Source organism: Lagenorhynchus albirostris, chromosome 2, assembly GCF_949774975.1.
Source record: "Lagenorhynchus albirostris chromosome 2, mLagAlb1.1, whole genome shotgun sequence".
In the NCBI taxonomy this organism is placed as follows: domain Eukaryota; kingdom Metazoa; phylum Chordata; class Mammalia; order Artiodactyla; family Delphinidae; genus Lagenorhynchus; species Lagenorhynchus albirostris.
In genome coordinates this window covers 133585633-133601854 of record NC_083096.1, presented here as the reverse complement: position 1 = coordinate 133601854, position 16222 = coordinate 133585633, and the positions used below count along the sequence as shown (strand labels likewise).

Below are 16222 nucleotides of genomic sequence, written 5' to 3'. Positions count from 1 at the left end.
GGGTTTAATAGAAACTAACAGTAGTAGAATCTCATGCTACTACGTTTTGCCTTTATGGAACAGTATGTACATAATGAAACAGTAGGAGCAAAATAGACAAACCAAGCGAGTGATGTTAAGGGTGAGATTTATTTTTTTTCTCTCCCTTACGAAGTTTGAGGTTTAGTAATTGTATCATATACCTCCACCATTAGGACAAATAAGAGATGCTACTCAAACATAAGATTTCCACATAGATGTTTCTTTTCCATTCATAACTCTTTATTTCCAATTTGTTCTGATTATTATTATGGTGCAGAGCACAATGGTTAAGAGGAGGGCTTAGGAGCCAGACTGAGTTTGAATCCTGGCTCTGCCACTCACCAGCTGGGTGATCTTGGCAAGTTTCCTTAACCTTCTGACCTTCAGCTTCCTCATTTGTAAAATACAGACAATAAATCTACCCACATCCTGGAATTTGTTGTAAGGATTAGCTGAATTACTGATTGTCAAGCACTTAGAACAGAGCCTGACACATAGTAAGTGCTATATATCAGTGTTTGGTGAATAAAATAAAAAATAATAGTGTGGCTATAAATTGGTTTTTATTAGCCAAATGTATTTATAGAGTGTCAGTGTTATCTTCCGTGCTTAATGAAGAGAAATATGGGGCCCTCCCAGTGGGTGAGAGGGATTTGCACAATGATTTTGTTCATGAATTAATACTCAGTTCCTCTGTATTAGAATAATTCTCACCTAGGGGTACCTATACCATGTCATAATTTTAGGTTATGTTATTTTTAAACATACTTTTTAAAGGCAGTGGTATATGCCATGGTTTCCATGTCTTTTTGGAACTTAAGTGATTTAGCAAGAAGATTTTATACAGGTGAAATGCCTAAGAATGCAGTATCATTTCCCATCGTACACTGCTTTTGGAGCCTACTTATTGCCCAAGCGCAATAATAGATGGGCTTGTCTTTGGTCCATAGTATGACTATGCTTAAGGATGTCAGAGATTCTTTTCCAACTCTCCCCAGATCTCTTGTGGTCCAACAAAATATCGATCATCAAAACTTTAAAAAAGAAATTTATATGTATTGAGCACTCAGACATGCAACTGAAGTTGTTAAGGTTATGTCTTTATCTTGATACAAGCTGATATTTGTGTGGATGTATAGAGTAATTTTTTTTTTTTTTTTTTTTTTGTGGTACGCGGGCCTCTCACTGTTATAGCCTCTCCCGTTGCGGAGCACAGGCTCCGGACGCGCAGGCTCAGCGGCCATGGCTTACGGGCCCAGCCGCTCCGCGGCATGTGGGATCTTCCCGCACCGGGGCACGAACCCGTGTCCGCTGCATTGGCGGGCGGACTCTCAACCACTGCGCCACCAGGGAAGCCCTAGAGTGATATTTTAATAGATTTTGTTTTTGGAAGAATACTACCAGAATACTGGACACATAAAGTAAATAGTCAAATGAGATTCATGAGTCAGACATACCCTTTTCTATTGTGATTAGCTTTATTTGCACTTCGCAGATATTGCATTTTTTTTACAGATTGAAGGTTTGCAGCAACCCTGTGTCATTAGATGATGGTTAGCATTTTTTAGTAATAAGGTATTTTTAAATTAAGGTATGACATTGTTTTTTTAGACATAATGTTATTGCACACTTTGTAGACTACAGTATAGTGTAAACATAACTGTTATATGCACTGGGGAAACCAAAAAACTTATGTGACTCACTTTATTGTGATATTCGCTTTATTGTAGTTGTCTGGAACCAAACCCACAATATCGCTGAGGTATAACTGTCCATATACTTGTCTTAAGGCTATATATTTGTTTTTAGGGAACTGACTCATCTTTCTTTTTTGCTTGATCCTTAGGACCCCTTGGATCCCACAAGATCAGTGATTGTGATTCGCTCCCTGGTGGCAGATGGTGTGGCAGAAAGAGGCAGAGAACTATTACCTGGAGACCGCCTGGTCTCAGTCAATGAATACTGTTTGGACAACACCACACTTGCTGAAGCTGTGGAAGTGTTGAAAGCTGTGCCACCAGGCATTGTACACCTTGGCATCTGTAAGCCTTTGGTGGTAAGTGTCGAATTTCGTTAATATAGGAAATGATAATACTATATCATTATAGGATATTGATAATATCAGTATTTAAGAACATGGATTTTGCAGACAAATACACCTGGCTTCGAATCCCTGTTCCACTGCTTACTATACATGTGTCTGTGCAAGTTTCTTAACGTCCTTGACTTAATTTTCAGAAAAAAAATGTCTACCCCATAGGATTTTGAGGATTAAAGATGATATTTGTTAAGTGCTTATTAGCACATTACTACATCAGTGCTAGCTGCCAACATTACTAGTCCTACTGCTACTACTTTTATCTTTATACTTTTAACACAGACTTCTAAGTTCTCATTACATTCCTTATGTTATAAATTAAAATAAGTATGTTTATGCGTTTTAACTTTCATTTGGGCATGATGTCGAGATGGCTTGGTAAGTTGAAATCTAGTTAACCATATCTCAGTAAGATTTTAATATGCTTTTCTGACCATCAATGTGCCTTGTAACCCCTAGCATCTAAACTCCGATATGGTCAAGCCATCCTGAAGTCATCTTATTGTTTAATCTCATGTGCTATGTCAGATCACTGTTTGTTTTTCTTTTTCTTTTTTCCTGCAACTTCCCTAGATCACTCTTTCTGACTGAAGTATTATTAGTTATGGTGCTATTGAGGTTCCCCAATGTAAAAAAAATACTTGATGATAATTTTCAAGTGGCATTAAAGTATTATTGAGTGCTTATATATGTCACTCAGTATTTTAAGCTCTTTACATGCACTAATTTAGTCATCACAGGAACTTTAAGAGGAGGTAATCCTCTTATTACCACTACTATGTATTGAGTTAGTCAAGACACAGAGCTGAGTAACTTATGCAAGGTAATATAACTAGTAAGGGGGAGAGTTGGAATATAAACTCAGCAGAGTGGCTTCAGACCCTTAGCCACAATGCTATATGTTCCTATTCTAATTTGTTGTCACAGTTTAGTTTCATGCCGCATGTCTGAAACAGATAGCATGGTTGTAGTAGAGTGTTGGACTGGATTTCAAGAAATCTGGGCTCTGTTTCTAACTTTGCTACAAGTTAGTCCAGTGGGTCTCAAATTCAATGATATGTGATAGACGTAAGAATCACCTTGGAGATGGTTAAAATGCAGTTTCCCAGGTCCTACTCTCGGAGATTCTGACTTAGTGATTCTCGTGTGCTGTTCAGGAATCTGCCTCTTCAGTGAGTCACTGGCGTAGTTCTGATGCAGAAGTTTTGCCCTTTGAGAAGCACTATACCAGTAATTCGATCATAGGTACAGCACTTTTCTGAGCCTACTTTTTCATTTCTGAAAAGACTAAAAAAGACTAGAGAATTCATAAGATCTTTCTTAACTCTAAAATTCTTTTATTCTGTGAAATATATTAGCACACTACAAGTGTTCATATAGATAAATAGGTATATAGATAGAGATCTGTCTATATAGATATTGTTACATATGTTCATTTATAGACATAGAGTCATGTATTACACATAGTATTTTTGCATTGGGGAACCTCACGTGACCTTCATATATTACTTTATTATTCTTCACATATTATACATCAAGATGCCTATATATTACACCTATCAGATACTTTAAACATTTTGAAATGGAATATAGCACATAGCTAAGTCAAGTTCTTGACTTTATACTGTGTATTTGGGGTGTGAGTGTTGCCATAGTCAGTATATACCATGAGATACCCAATTTGATTTTTGGACAAATTAAGGAGGGGAAACTTAATATTTTTATGGGACCTCATCTTGGTATTTTGGATTGTGGCAAGAGCTTTGTCTAGATTTTCCCTGATGATTATTTGCCTGATTATTTGGGTTACCAGAGAAAGTCCCGACTATTTATGATCTATAGGACCTAAGCAGTGTGACTTTACTTTGAAGCAATTGAAGGAAGTCTCAGGCAGTGTAAAGAACAGAACTTAGTAACAACTGGCTGTGGATTCCTGTGCTATTTCTGGCAGAGGTAGAGCTGCACAAACCTCGGGACCTTGGAGCCTTGCTCTGAGAGGATTTTGGAATGCAGTAATTGTGAGGTGGACCTTTGCCTAGGCTTCCCTCAGTGAGTAGAAGGCTGCCAGGATGCTGGGGAGTTGGGAGGCCAGTGAAGGAATTCGAGAAAAGGTCACTTTCAAGACTTAGTGATGATTCCACTAAAAATTTCTAAGTAATTCCTTCTTTAACATCTGGGTTCTTTTAGCAAAACTGTCTGTGAGCTGTAAATAGTGATGCATGGATATTCTCTGAGGTCTCTCTATTTCTCTGTCTCTCTCTCTCATGGTCCAGTTGGTGGTCACTTATCTCATCACTTAATGTTTGCTGAGCATTTGCTCAGTCCTCAGGAGAACCGGAGAGAGAGTATGAATAAGAAGGTCCAAAGTCAAGTTGGAGCAAAAAGACTATGAATATGTAACAGGAGAATAGAATTATTTTTTATTAAGTCTTGTACCATATAGATATATACTATCTATATAATATAGGTATTCTATAATCTTGCATTATAGTCTTATGTAGAAAGTTATTATCTGTATAGTTTCATGTTAACCGGAAATGTGACTTGACTTTCTCTTTTCCACAAACTCACCTCAGATGTCACAGATAAAAAATGAGTGAACTGACTTTAAAAAGTCCATTGTATCTTCAGAACCCACAGGACAGAGCTGGCAATGGAGTTCTTGAGCCAGACATCTGTGGGATTTTGCTTAGTTCTGTGATTTGCAAAGCTGTGTGTCCTTGGGCCAGTTATTTAACCTCACCAGCTCCCACTTGGGATCACAAATCATGGTAGCCGAGATCACAGGCTCTAGAGCCAGACAGCCAGGGCTCATATTCTGGGTGTGTAACTGGCTAGTTATGTACCTTTGAGCAAATTACTGTGCCTGTGTTACTCATCTGTAAAATGAGGTTAATAAGAGCACCTACTTCTTAGAATATGTATTAATATATTAATAAATATATTAAATGAATTGATATATTTAAAGTGCTAAAACCTGTGCCTGTGAGATATATATCTATTTGATGTTATTTTCCTGTAAATATAAAAATCCTGACCTAATAGAATTGCTGTAAAGGTTAAGCTGAGACAAAGCACGTAAAAGTGATTACCATAGATTTTGATACATAGCTAGGACTTGATAAATTGTAACTGTGTTATTACCTGGGACTGATGCTGAGCTGGTAGGAACCATGATGATTGTCCCTCTTCTGACGGAGAGTGGCTACCCTGTACCATTGTTAAATATTTTGAGTATCACCCTGTATAAACTTAGGTGTTTCTTAATATTAAGGTCTCTTCCTGGGAAAGTGATTTTTTCTTTAAGGAATACCTAAAAAGAATAAAAAGTTTGAGAAGCTTTGACCTGAACATGGATTTTTTTGGTTATTAAAGAAAAATTTGGTCTAATAAAACAATTTACATAAATTTTATTGTGTACTTGCATTTAATGGAAAGATAAGAATTAATCTGAAAAGCGTTTGAAACTAAGATACTTTCTTCATTACAAAAGTACTTCTTTGGTTGCCAGAGTTGGGGGCTGGGGGTGGGCAAAATAGGTGAAGGTGGTCAAAAGATACAAATCTCCAGTTATAAGTCCTAAGGATGTAAGGTATAGCATGGTGACTATAGTTAACAACACTGTATTGTATATTTGAAATTTGAGTTATTAACTAAACTTATCGTGGTGATTATTTTGCAACATATACATCTACCAAATCATTATGTTGTACACTTAAAACTAATATAATGTTTTATGTCAATTAGAACTCAATAAAAAAAAAGTTTCATGGTTGACAAAAACAGTTCTTCAGTCATGCTAAAATAATTAAAAATTAAAAGTGCTTCTATTTTCAGGAAGGTGATAAAGAGGAAGAAAATCATATTTTACATTCAAACAATAATGAAGACAAGACTGACATTTCAGGAACAGTTCATGATATAAATTCATCTTTAATACTTGAAGCACCCAAGGTATTTAGTACATTTATTTCCCAAGTAAACAGTTGCTATTATAAAGAAGACAAAAGCTTGTTCTCACTCTCATTTCTTGGCTAAATAGATACAAATCAAATAATCCCCCCCTTATTAATTTTTTTAATCGCAGATATTTATTTATTTATTTTTGGCTGCAGTGCGTGACACGCTGGATCTTAGATCCCTGACCGGGGTCAAACCCATGTCCCCTGCAGTGGAAGTGCAGATTCTTAACCCCTGGACCACCAGGGAAGTCCCTATTAATTTTTTTTAAACTGAAATCTTTTCTCTCTTGTATCACATTGCCTCCATAAATGACATAGCCCAGGTATAAGGCATTTTCAAAGAACAAACGTACCTCATTTTATATCACTAATATACTCTTAAAATTTTGAGGGTAGAACATATTTTTGAAAATAGACCTGCATTAAAAAAAATGCTGTAGAATAAGAGCTATACAGAGCTTCTTATTGAATACTTTCTAAAGAAAAGAGTTATTTAGTCAAACTTTACTTTATGCTTTAATATTAGAAAGTATATTTTGAAGCTTTTCCCTTTTTATTCTTAAAATGAATTGTGTTTATTTTGCTTCTTGAGTTAGAGTATGGTTTTGCTTTACTTGATAACAACTGTCTTTTGATATTCTTTACATAGTTTGTTGACAGTGTCTAAAACTGATATGTAGTCCTATAATGTCCATTATATTTTTGTAGTTTAAACATTTTTTGTTACAGTTTTATAACTGTGTGACATGTTTAAATATGCCTTCTAAATGCAGTTTTTTTTCTTTTTTTGAAATAACTAGATTACAGTATTTGGTATAGTATATTAATTTAAAAGTGTCACTGCAATGATGTCTAGCTGCAAGTGAGGAAGCAGTGGGAAGGAGTAGATTCATTTCAGGAATTTGCATTTATTGATACTTAATGAATAGGACTTAAAATAGGAAATGTCGTTGATCCCTTAGAGGGAATTGGGCCTCATTGTGCCCAGCACCCTAAGGTGCCTTGGAGTTAGGTCAAAGGCTCAGCAGATCCATATATTCCTCAAGCGTTACCTAGGAACTCAACAGAGTTTCTGCTCATGCATGACTGTCTAGCTTCAGTTTTATGTACTTGCTTTTCTGATTAGTGAAGTATGAATTAATTGAAGAGCATACTGTATTCATTCCTTTTGTTTTATATTATTAATGCAGATGCGAAAATAAATTTCCATTAAGTGGTATATTATAAAAGAGTCATACTCAAAGTAGTTGAGACATATTCCCCATATCTTCAGTTTATAGAGAATGTTTTGTAGACATTCAAATAACCATTAATTTCTTTTTAGATAAACCTGAAAATCCTGACCTTTTAAGTCTTTGCTTTCTTAAGTGATAGTAGGAAGCGCATCCACGTTTATGTATTAGTTTTTATATGAGATGCAGGAGTTAAATATTCAATGTAGCAATTTAACAAAATTCCTATTTCTGACTGAAAATTTTAAGGCAGTTGATGTATAGTGAACCTTTCAGACTAGTCAGTCACCTTGCCAAAGGCAGATTTTTGCCTCTTGTCGTTTGTTTCTTTTCAGGGTTGAGGCTTGAGGCTTGTGTGGCAGTGAGATTGTATTTCTTCTCATTTGTAATGGAGAGCTGTCAGGTTAACCATGCATTGTCATGTAATACCGTCATTGCAGTTATGTCAGTGGTTAATTTTCCAGTTAATGTGTAGGGTGCAGCTTTAATACAGACGTAGTTTAAAGTTTTTTTTTTTTTTACAATTTTTATTCACAGGGATTTAGAGATGAGCCCTATTTTAAAGAAGAGCTTGTGGATGAGCCATTTCTAGATTTGGGAAAGGCTTTCCAGTCCCAACAAAAAGAGATAGACGATAGTAAGGAGGCCTGGGAAATGCTTGAATTTATGGCGCCTAGATTGCAGGAAATGGGTGAAGAAAGAGAAATGCTGGTTGATGAAGAATATGAGCTCTATCAAAACCACTTTCAGTCCATGGAATCGTATCCCTCATCTCACATTCAAGAGGCTGCTCCTGTTCCATCCATGAAGGAGCTTCACTTTGGTACACAGTGGTACCAGGATTGTGAACTGCCTGAGCCTCAAGAAGCCAGGTCCGTGATGAGCGTGTATTCCCAGGAGATGCAGCAGTGTGGCTATAGCACTGAAAAGATGGTAAGGGATTAGAACACATCTTCCACATCCTCCCTGACTCCCCCTGAACAAAATTCAATGGATCTTTTCATCATTAATCATTTTTTCCAAAATGTACCATACAGTGTGTTGCTTTAAGTAAACCTCATCATTTCTGTATTATGTAACTTCTGGCTGGAGTCGATAAACTGTAGTTGCCTTGCTTTTATGGTGGGTTTTATTTTTTTTACCTTGATGTTTTAGTGATGTTTTTCTCCTAATTACCGATTTCAAGGAAGAGTTCTTTTGCCATTTGTGATTTTTTTAAAAAAAATTCTCTCAGGGAGACACAGCTCTGTATTTCTCACATCACGTATTTGTCAAGGAAAATCAAGGCAAAATTGATTAAAGATTTATTGTTCTGTCTTGCTTATCCACACTGTTCTCTGTATTATATATGATACTAAATAGAAAGTCACTGAACTCTAGAAGATTATCTTTACATTTGTGATACTACCTGTTGACAGGTAAGCATCACAAATGTAATGCTTTCCTTTGCAGGAAAGCATTATATTTTAATAGGTTTGCCCTTGCTATTAAATCACCAATAAGTTTTTTTAAAAATCAAATTAGAGTTAACTGGTCACCAGTTGGAATCATTCATTAGGGATATTTTTAATGTTTTATTTTTGTTTGTTTATTTCTTTCCCCAAATTAACTTCCAAGCAAATGAAAAGAAAGTTTTTGTATGGGGTACATAGCAGTGTGTTCAGGTGCAGTACGGTGCCCTCCTCACTGAGTCAGCAACTTCCCTGCAGTGATGTGCAAAGTAGCCTTCATTTGCTCTCTCACAGGCAGATAGAGCTGGGTTTTTTCCTTGCCTCCCTTAGATCTTCCTACATTTATCCTTTTTGCAAATGCCTATGGGTCCCTCTGCTATGCAAGATGCTGTATTTATATATTTAAGGAACCCCAGAGGATTACCCCTGGTAGTGGACTCTGGGCAGTCTACAAGTGAACAGATATTTGGGATTATGTGACTAATGTGGGAAGAGGTGACATCGAATCACCTGGTATGTTGCCACTGACATTTGTTCTTTCTACTTCTGCCAGTCCCACTCCTATGTCTGTAAGTGCTTGACCTCAAACAATAGTCAGTTATATGGAGCAAGTTAGTAATTGCAGATTATTGAATATTCATAAATACTGCCTTGTCATGGTGTTTTCTTCCATAAAAATGAATTTTTCTATTTACCCCAATATAAGGCAACCTAAAATATAGGCCCTTTTTTTTTTTTTTTTTTTTTGCGGTACGCGGGCCTCTCACTGTTGTGGCCTCTCCCTTTGTGAAGCACAGGCTTCGGACGCACAGGCCCAGCAGCCATGGCTCACGGGCCCAGCCGCTCTGCGGCATGTGGGATCTTCCCGGACCGGGGCACGAACCCGCATCCCCTGCATTGGCAGGCGGACTCTCAACCATTGCGCCACCAGGGAAGCCCATATACACATTTTTTAAATATTCTTTTCCATTATGGAAAAGAATATAAAATATCATAAGATATTGACTCTAGTTCTCTGTGCTATACAGTGGGACCTTGTTGTTTACCCATTCTATATATAAAAGCTTATGTCTGCTAACCCCCGCCTTCTACTCCATCTCTCCCCCAAACCCCTCCCCTTTGGCAACCACGAGTCTGTTCTCTATGTCCGTGATTCTGTTTCTGTTTCATAGATAGGTTCATTTGTGTCATATTTTAGATTCCACATATAAGTGATATCATACGGTATTTGTCTTTCTCTTTCTGACTTAGTTCACTTAGTATGATAATCTCTAGGTCCATCCATGTTGCTGCAGATGGCATTATTTCATTCTTTTTTATGGCTGACTAACATTCCATTGTATATATATGCCACATCTTCTCTATCCATTCATCTGTTGATAGACATTTAGGTTGTTTCCATGTCTTGGCTACTGTGAATAGTGCTGCTGTGAACATAGGGGTTCATGTATCTTTTTGAATTAGAGTTTTGCCCAAATATATGGGCATTAGCTCTTTTCCTCCCTTCCCCACACCCAGCAGTGATGACAGTGTATGGGAGGAAAAACCCTTTTTCCTCTACCCTCCTAGGTTCTTCTGGCTGAGGCCCTGGAAATTAAACTGACAAAAGACAGATTAAGAAAAGAAAAACCATTTATTAACACCTGCATCATGCATATACACAGGAGAAACTCAGTGATGATTCACTGAAAGGAGGAGTTAGAACTTGGGCTTATACAGCATCTTAACAAAGAACAGTGAACTTGTAGAGAAGTAACAAGACAAAGGAAAAGGGATTTGGGCTTTTAGGGTCAGCAGACTGTGGGAAGGGAAATATATGGGGGGGAATTGATGGAAGATAAGGATTGTTGTAGTAAGGTTTGTCATGTACATCTCTCTTAGTGCCATCTCTGAGCTGAAGAGTCTAGAGTTGTCTCTGGTGATTGAGAATCAGGGGAGGATAGGAAGCTTTTCTGAGTTCACTCTTTTTCTTCAGTCCAAAATAATCCTTATGCCAAAGTGGCATATTTCTGGGTGGAATATTCTGATCCCCTGTAACAGTTGTACCCACATGATCAGAATGGGCTTGGATCTTTATTTGCCTTTCTCTCATTATGGTGGATCCAGTGACGATACTTTATTATCTAATATAATAAGCCCTGAGTGGGTGGATTTTAAAAACACAGTGAAATACCTTACAAATATGTAATTCCCAATGCTCTTCTATTTAGAGGGTGCCCTCCAGAAAGGTAGAGGAACATTATCACTTCTGTCTTCATTGTAATATCCATTTTGGGTTACAGATATAGCTATATTTGTGGAGTGGAAATAGTACCCAATAGTACCCAATAGTACCCAACGACTTATAAGCTTATCATTCTCTACCACCCTGTTACTCCATTTTAGTCGAAGGGTGAAGCCATCAAGATTTATAGATCTGGTTCTTTATTTTTAATTGTGATAAAATACACATTACATAAAGTTGACCTTTTAAGCATTTTTAGGCTTATAGTTCCTGTGGCATTAATACACTCACATTATTGTACAACCATTGCCATCATCCATCTCCAGAACTTTTTCGTCTTCCCAAATTGAAACTCTGTACACACTAAGCAATAACTTCTCATTCTCACCTTCCCTCCTCCTCTGGCAACCAACCACAATTCTACTTTCTGTCTCTCAAAATTTGACTACTCAAAGCACCTCATGTAAGTGGAATCATACAATGTTTATCCTTTTGTGTCTGGCTTATTTCACTTAGCATGATGTCTTCAAGGTTCATACATATATCGTGTCAGCGTTTTCTCACTTTTTGAGGCTAAATAACATTCCACTGAAGGTATATATACCACCTTTTGTTTACTCATTCATCAGCTGATGGACATCTGGACTGTTTCTATCTTTGGCTTTGTGAACAATGCTGCTGTGGACACTGGTATACAAATATTTGTTCAAAACCCAGATTTTGGGTGCTTTACACCCAGAAGTGAAATTGCAAGATCATATGTAATTCTGTTTAATTTTTTTAGGAATCATTGTCCTGTTTTCCATAGAAACTGTACCATTTTCATTTCTGCCGACAATGTACAAGTTTTCTAATTTCTCTACATGCTCACCAACACTTGTTTTCTGTTTTTTAAATAGGTGTGAAGTGATAGCTCACTGTGGTTTTGATTTGTATTTCTCTATTAGTGACCTTGAGCAGCTTTTCATATGCTTATTGGCGATCTTCAAATGTCCTTTGGAGAAATGTCTAAGTCCTTTGCCCTTTTTAAAAATATCTGATTCTTTTTGCCTGAGGATTAGTTACCTGAGAATAATTTTATGTTTTATTTTTTTCTCTATTTAGAAAAAAACTGAATTGATTTTTCTAAAGATTTAACCTTTCATACCCACTGTATTGAAATCTCAGATTTAGGCATCAATTCTTATTCCTCAGTTCCATAATTGCCATTCACTTAAAAAAAAAATCCAGACAGTTCAAAAATTGTTGTAAAATTTCTTCTTTTTAAGTAGTCAGTGGCTGCCATCTCCTCCTGACTCCCTTCTCTAATAAGTTCTTCTTATTTTATTCTAGGCAACTAAGTAGTCATATTTCCCTTCTCACCTCTTTTTTAGTATTTGAGTTGAATTCTTTGTACTGTAGCCTTCTTTGGGTATCTGATACAGTTATATACTCAATTATATTCATAATCTATTTGATAAAACCTAGCAGTATTTGGTACATCAGTTTATGAGAGGTCCTTTTCTTATCATTGAAGTATGACCAGTATAACCATGAAAAAACATGGACTGTTGTAAAAAATATAATTCATTTTTTTGTTTCGAACAACCTAAATTTCCAACAATAGAGAATAACATAGTGTCATTCACCTTAAATGAGTTAAGGTAAATGCCTATGGTGACCATAATGTTGTCATTTAATTTCATGCATATAAATGTTTTTTAAATATCATAATAAAATACATCAATGAAAATTGTATGTTCTGGAAGATTGTAACTTTGGAAAACCGTAAAAGACGTGTGTAAAAGGAAGACAAGGAAAGTGTAATAACTTTTGACTGTGATTACCTGTAGGTTTTAGGTTTGGGGAACAGGTTGTTCACTAGGCAGATAAGAGTGTCGGGGAGGGCATAGCAAAGGCTTAGAGCTATGAAAATTCACTAGGTGTTTCCAGATCAGCAATGAAGCTATTTAAGTTGTGATCCAGCATGATCCAGAACATAATGAGTATCAACCGTTGACCTTGCTTAACTTGATAGATCTTTTATTCCTCTGCCTTGGTGAATGTTTATTTAAATCTACTTATTAATGTTTATAAAACAATTTTTTTTTGGTAAAAAAATCCAGTGTTTGGAAAAAACAGATTTTACTAGCCTATACTCTTACAGATATTAAGTTACTAACATTTGTTACTGCTTACCACAGTATAAACCGTTACTTGAGAAGGCTTGTTTGCAGGGCCAGTTTTCCGCTATCATTATGATCTGGATTGAACAACATTATGGTGTTCCACATTTTGTCATAAAGTACTAATGCATTTCTGTTTTCTTCCTCTTGAGATGAAAGAAAACTTTGGCATCGATTCCCTATCCTCCATACCCTCAACTGAAGGAAACAGTCAACAAAGCAGATTTGATGATCTGGAAAATCTTAATTCGTTAACGAAAAGTAGTCTGGATTTAGGTTTGTGATTTTCGTTTCTCATAAACACAAATTACATTATTTTGCAATCTTTCAGTTTTAGTTCTATATATGATGAATTTTACTGTCACATTTTCATTCATTATAATGTTTTGAATTGAAATCTGCTTATTAATTAATCTGCTTCAAAATATCTGGAAAAATAACGTGAGTCATATTTCAACTTAGAGCTTTCAGATTCTGTTTTCTGAGAGAGCTGCATTTTCCCTGCCTCATTTTGCTTTTTATTAGCTTCAGGGATTAAAACTAAAACTGCTGCCTTATGCCAAATCTGAAATAAGTCTCTAGTAATATATATTAAAATCTCTGATGCTATTAAGTGATACTGTTAGCTCATTGAATGGGGTTGTTAAATATTAATAAAGAGAGACATATTTTAAACATTTATGAAACATTTTTATAGCCATATATTACAGTCAATTTTGGTACATTAATAACTTAGTTTCCATTAAAGAATCCTAAAAGTATAGTGCTTCTCCTTGCCTCTTCCCATATTGATTCTTATATATTTTTGAAAACTTGACTTTAAAAAATAATCTTTCCTCATCTAACACTGCAATATTTAATGTCATAATATTAAGATCCTTAGGTGAACCTGGTAAGTTCTTTCATAGCATTGAGATTTATAGAGCCATTGTTCAGGATTTATGCTGTCCTTCACCTGTTTTGACTCTACTTATAGGAAAAGTCTTTCTCTGTGGGCAGTTCTTGTGTTGTATGGTAATATGCTATTAGGAGAGAGAGATAGCTATAGAAAAGTTATGTAACTGTTTTTTATGAATTCAACATTCTGTCAGGTAAAAATCTAAAGAATGGAATTCTTAATGTGGTTAAAGATTGAAGACATCTATGAGATGATAACAGTTGCCAGTTCCCTGCAGGTCAGAACACATCATGAATAGTTAATTTAAAAAGAAAATTAGGATAGTCAATTTTGAGTATCTAAAATTAAATGAGTCTATTCAATTTTTCATAATGTATAACTGATTGTGACTAGGAGAAAAATGGGATTTTTCACCAAAACTCTCCTGGTATACTATTTTTTTTTTTAATTCACCACATTTCTGTATCCTCTGACTATTAAATACTTAGAGATTTATGGCACAAATGAATTCATAAATGAATTAATGGTCCATATCTGTTTGATTACAGTTGATACTTTATAGCCATATAAGCACTATTTTGGGCCACATAATTCTGTTGTAGAGGGCTTACCTGTGCATTGTAAGATGTTCGCAGCCTCCCTGCCTTCTAACCCTAGATTCAGTGGTATTCCCAGTCATGATCAAAATCAAAATGTCTTCAGACATTGGCACATGTCCCTTGGGAGACAAAATTGCCCTGGTTGAGAACCATTCACTGTTTTATACTATCAGGATTGAAAGGAATAGACTAGAAATATGGGGTGGGTGTTTGTGAGGAAGGGCAGTGGAGTTGGGAAAAAGATAGGGAAAGGGCTTTTGTCCTCATGGGATGATCTAGCCTTCCTCTGAGCCCTGCTCTGGGTATCATCTAAGTGACTCCAAAGTTATTTCCTCTGCCTTCTGCTGCCTGTATGAGTTTCCTAGGGCTGTTGTCACAAAGAGCCACAAACTCGGTGGCTTAAACAGCAGAAGTCAATTCTCTCACTGTTCTGGAGTCCAGAAGTCCTAAATGAAGATTCTGTGCTCCTTCTGAGAGCTCTGGGGAAGCATCTGTTCTTTTCCTTGTCCAGCTTCAGTTGGCTCCAGCGTCCTTTGGCTTGCGGCTGCATCATTCTAATTTCTGCCTCCGTCCTCATGTGGCCCTCTCCCCTTCTCCCTATCCATGTCTTCTCTTCTTCTCTCTCTTATAAGGACACCTGCTGCTGGATTTAGGGCGCACTTGGATAATCAGGGTGGTCTCATTTCAAGATACTTAATTTAATTACATCTGCAAAGCCCTTTTTTCCATATAAGTTCTCATTTATAGGTTCTGTGGCAGAGATATACATATTTTAGTTGGGCCACCATTCAACCCACCATACTGCCTTAATCTAATATTTGACAAGGCCCTGGGAATTTAGTTTTGGAGATTATAGCTTTAGGAATTAAGCTACACTTGTATACCTTAGGCCTGTCCTCACTAGAAGAGTGTTCCTAACGACATGCTGTTTGGAAAAATTTTTGAGAGCTGCCGGAATGCTGTGTGGCAGGTGTGAGTACTTGGGTTAGTGCTAACCATGGGCGGACTAAGAAATTATTGGTACAGAGTCAGTATAATTTCAGTCCCAGGCCCCTGAGTACTAAGCCATTAACCTGCTGTGTCACCAGGCGAGCCTCCCGCTTCTCCAAGCCCCTCCACTTCTTCAGCTGTAAAATGATGGAATTGGGCTAAGTGTTCTGTGAGGCCTCTTTCAAATCTGTAGCCCTTTGACCACTCTGTTAGTAACAGACAATTTTAGATTTACTTATGAGCAATTACATTAAAAATTATTTTTGAGAACCTATGTGTAAAGGGCTATCTTTGACCCTGTACTTAATCTAAAAGTAGGTTTCCTCTAAGAGCCTATGCTCTTCACGGGCTGTGAAACTAAACCTAGAAATTAGCATAATTAATAATGTAAAGCATACAAGATAAATGTCAAATCAGTAATACATTTAGTGTTAAGAGATTTCAGAAGATTTCAGACAGAAAGTAGTTCTGTTTCCCAGTCTTTGACTGGCCCAGCCTGGAATGGGCCTCCAGTGAACCTGGATGAATTTCTGTCATTGCACACAGTGTCAGGCACACTCGCGTATTTGCATGCCTGTCTAT

General features: G+C 36.6%; 1 protein-coding gene across 11 annotated transcripts in view; it reads left to right on the top strand.

Moving 5' to 3' along the window:
* PATJ (PATJ crumbs cell polarity complex component) overlaps window positions 1-16222 on the top strand; it is a 365234-nt gene that overhangs the window by 105645 nt on the left and 243367 nt on the right. For all 11 annotated transcript variants that reach the window (XM_060139890.1, XM_060139887.1, XM_060139888.1 and 8 more), the window contains 4 exons: window positions 1868-2077; window positions 5957-6073; window positions 7851-8246; window positions 13306-13429. In XM_060139890.1, the coding sequence (XP_059995873.1) occupies window positions 1868-2077; window positions 5957-6073; window positions 7851-8246; window positions 13306-13429 (847 nt within the window). The remainder of the gene's footprint in view (window positions 1-1867; window positions 2078-5956; window positions 6074-7850; window positions 8247-13305; window positions 13430-16222) is intronic.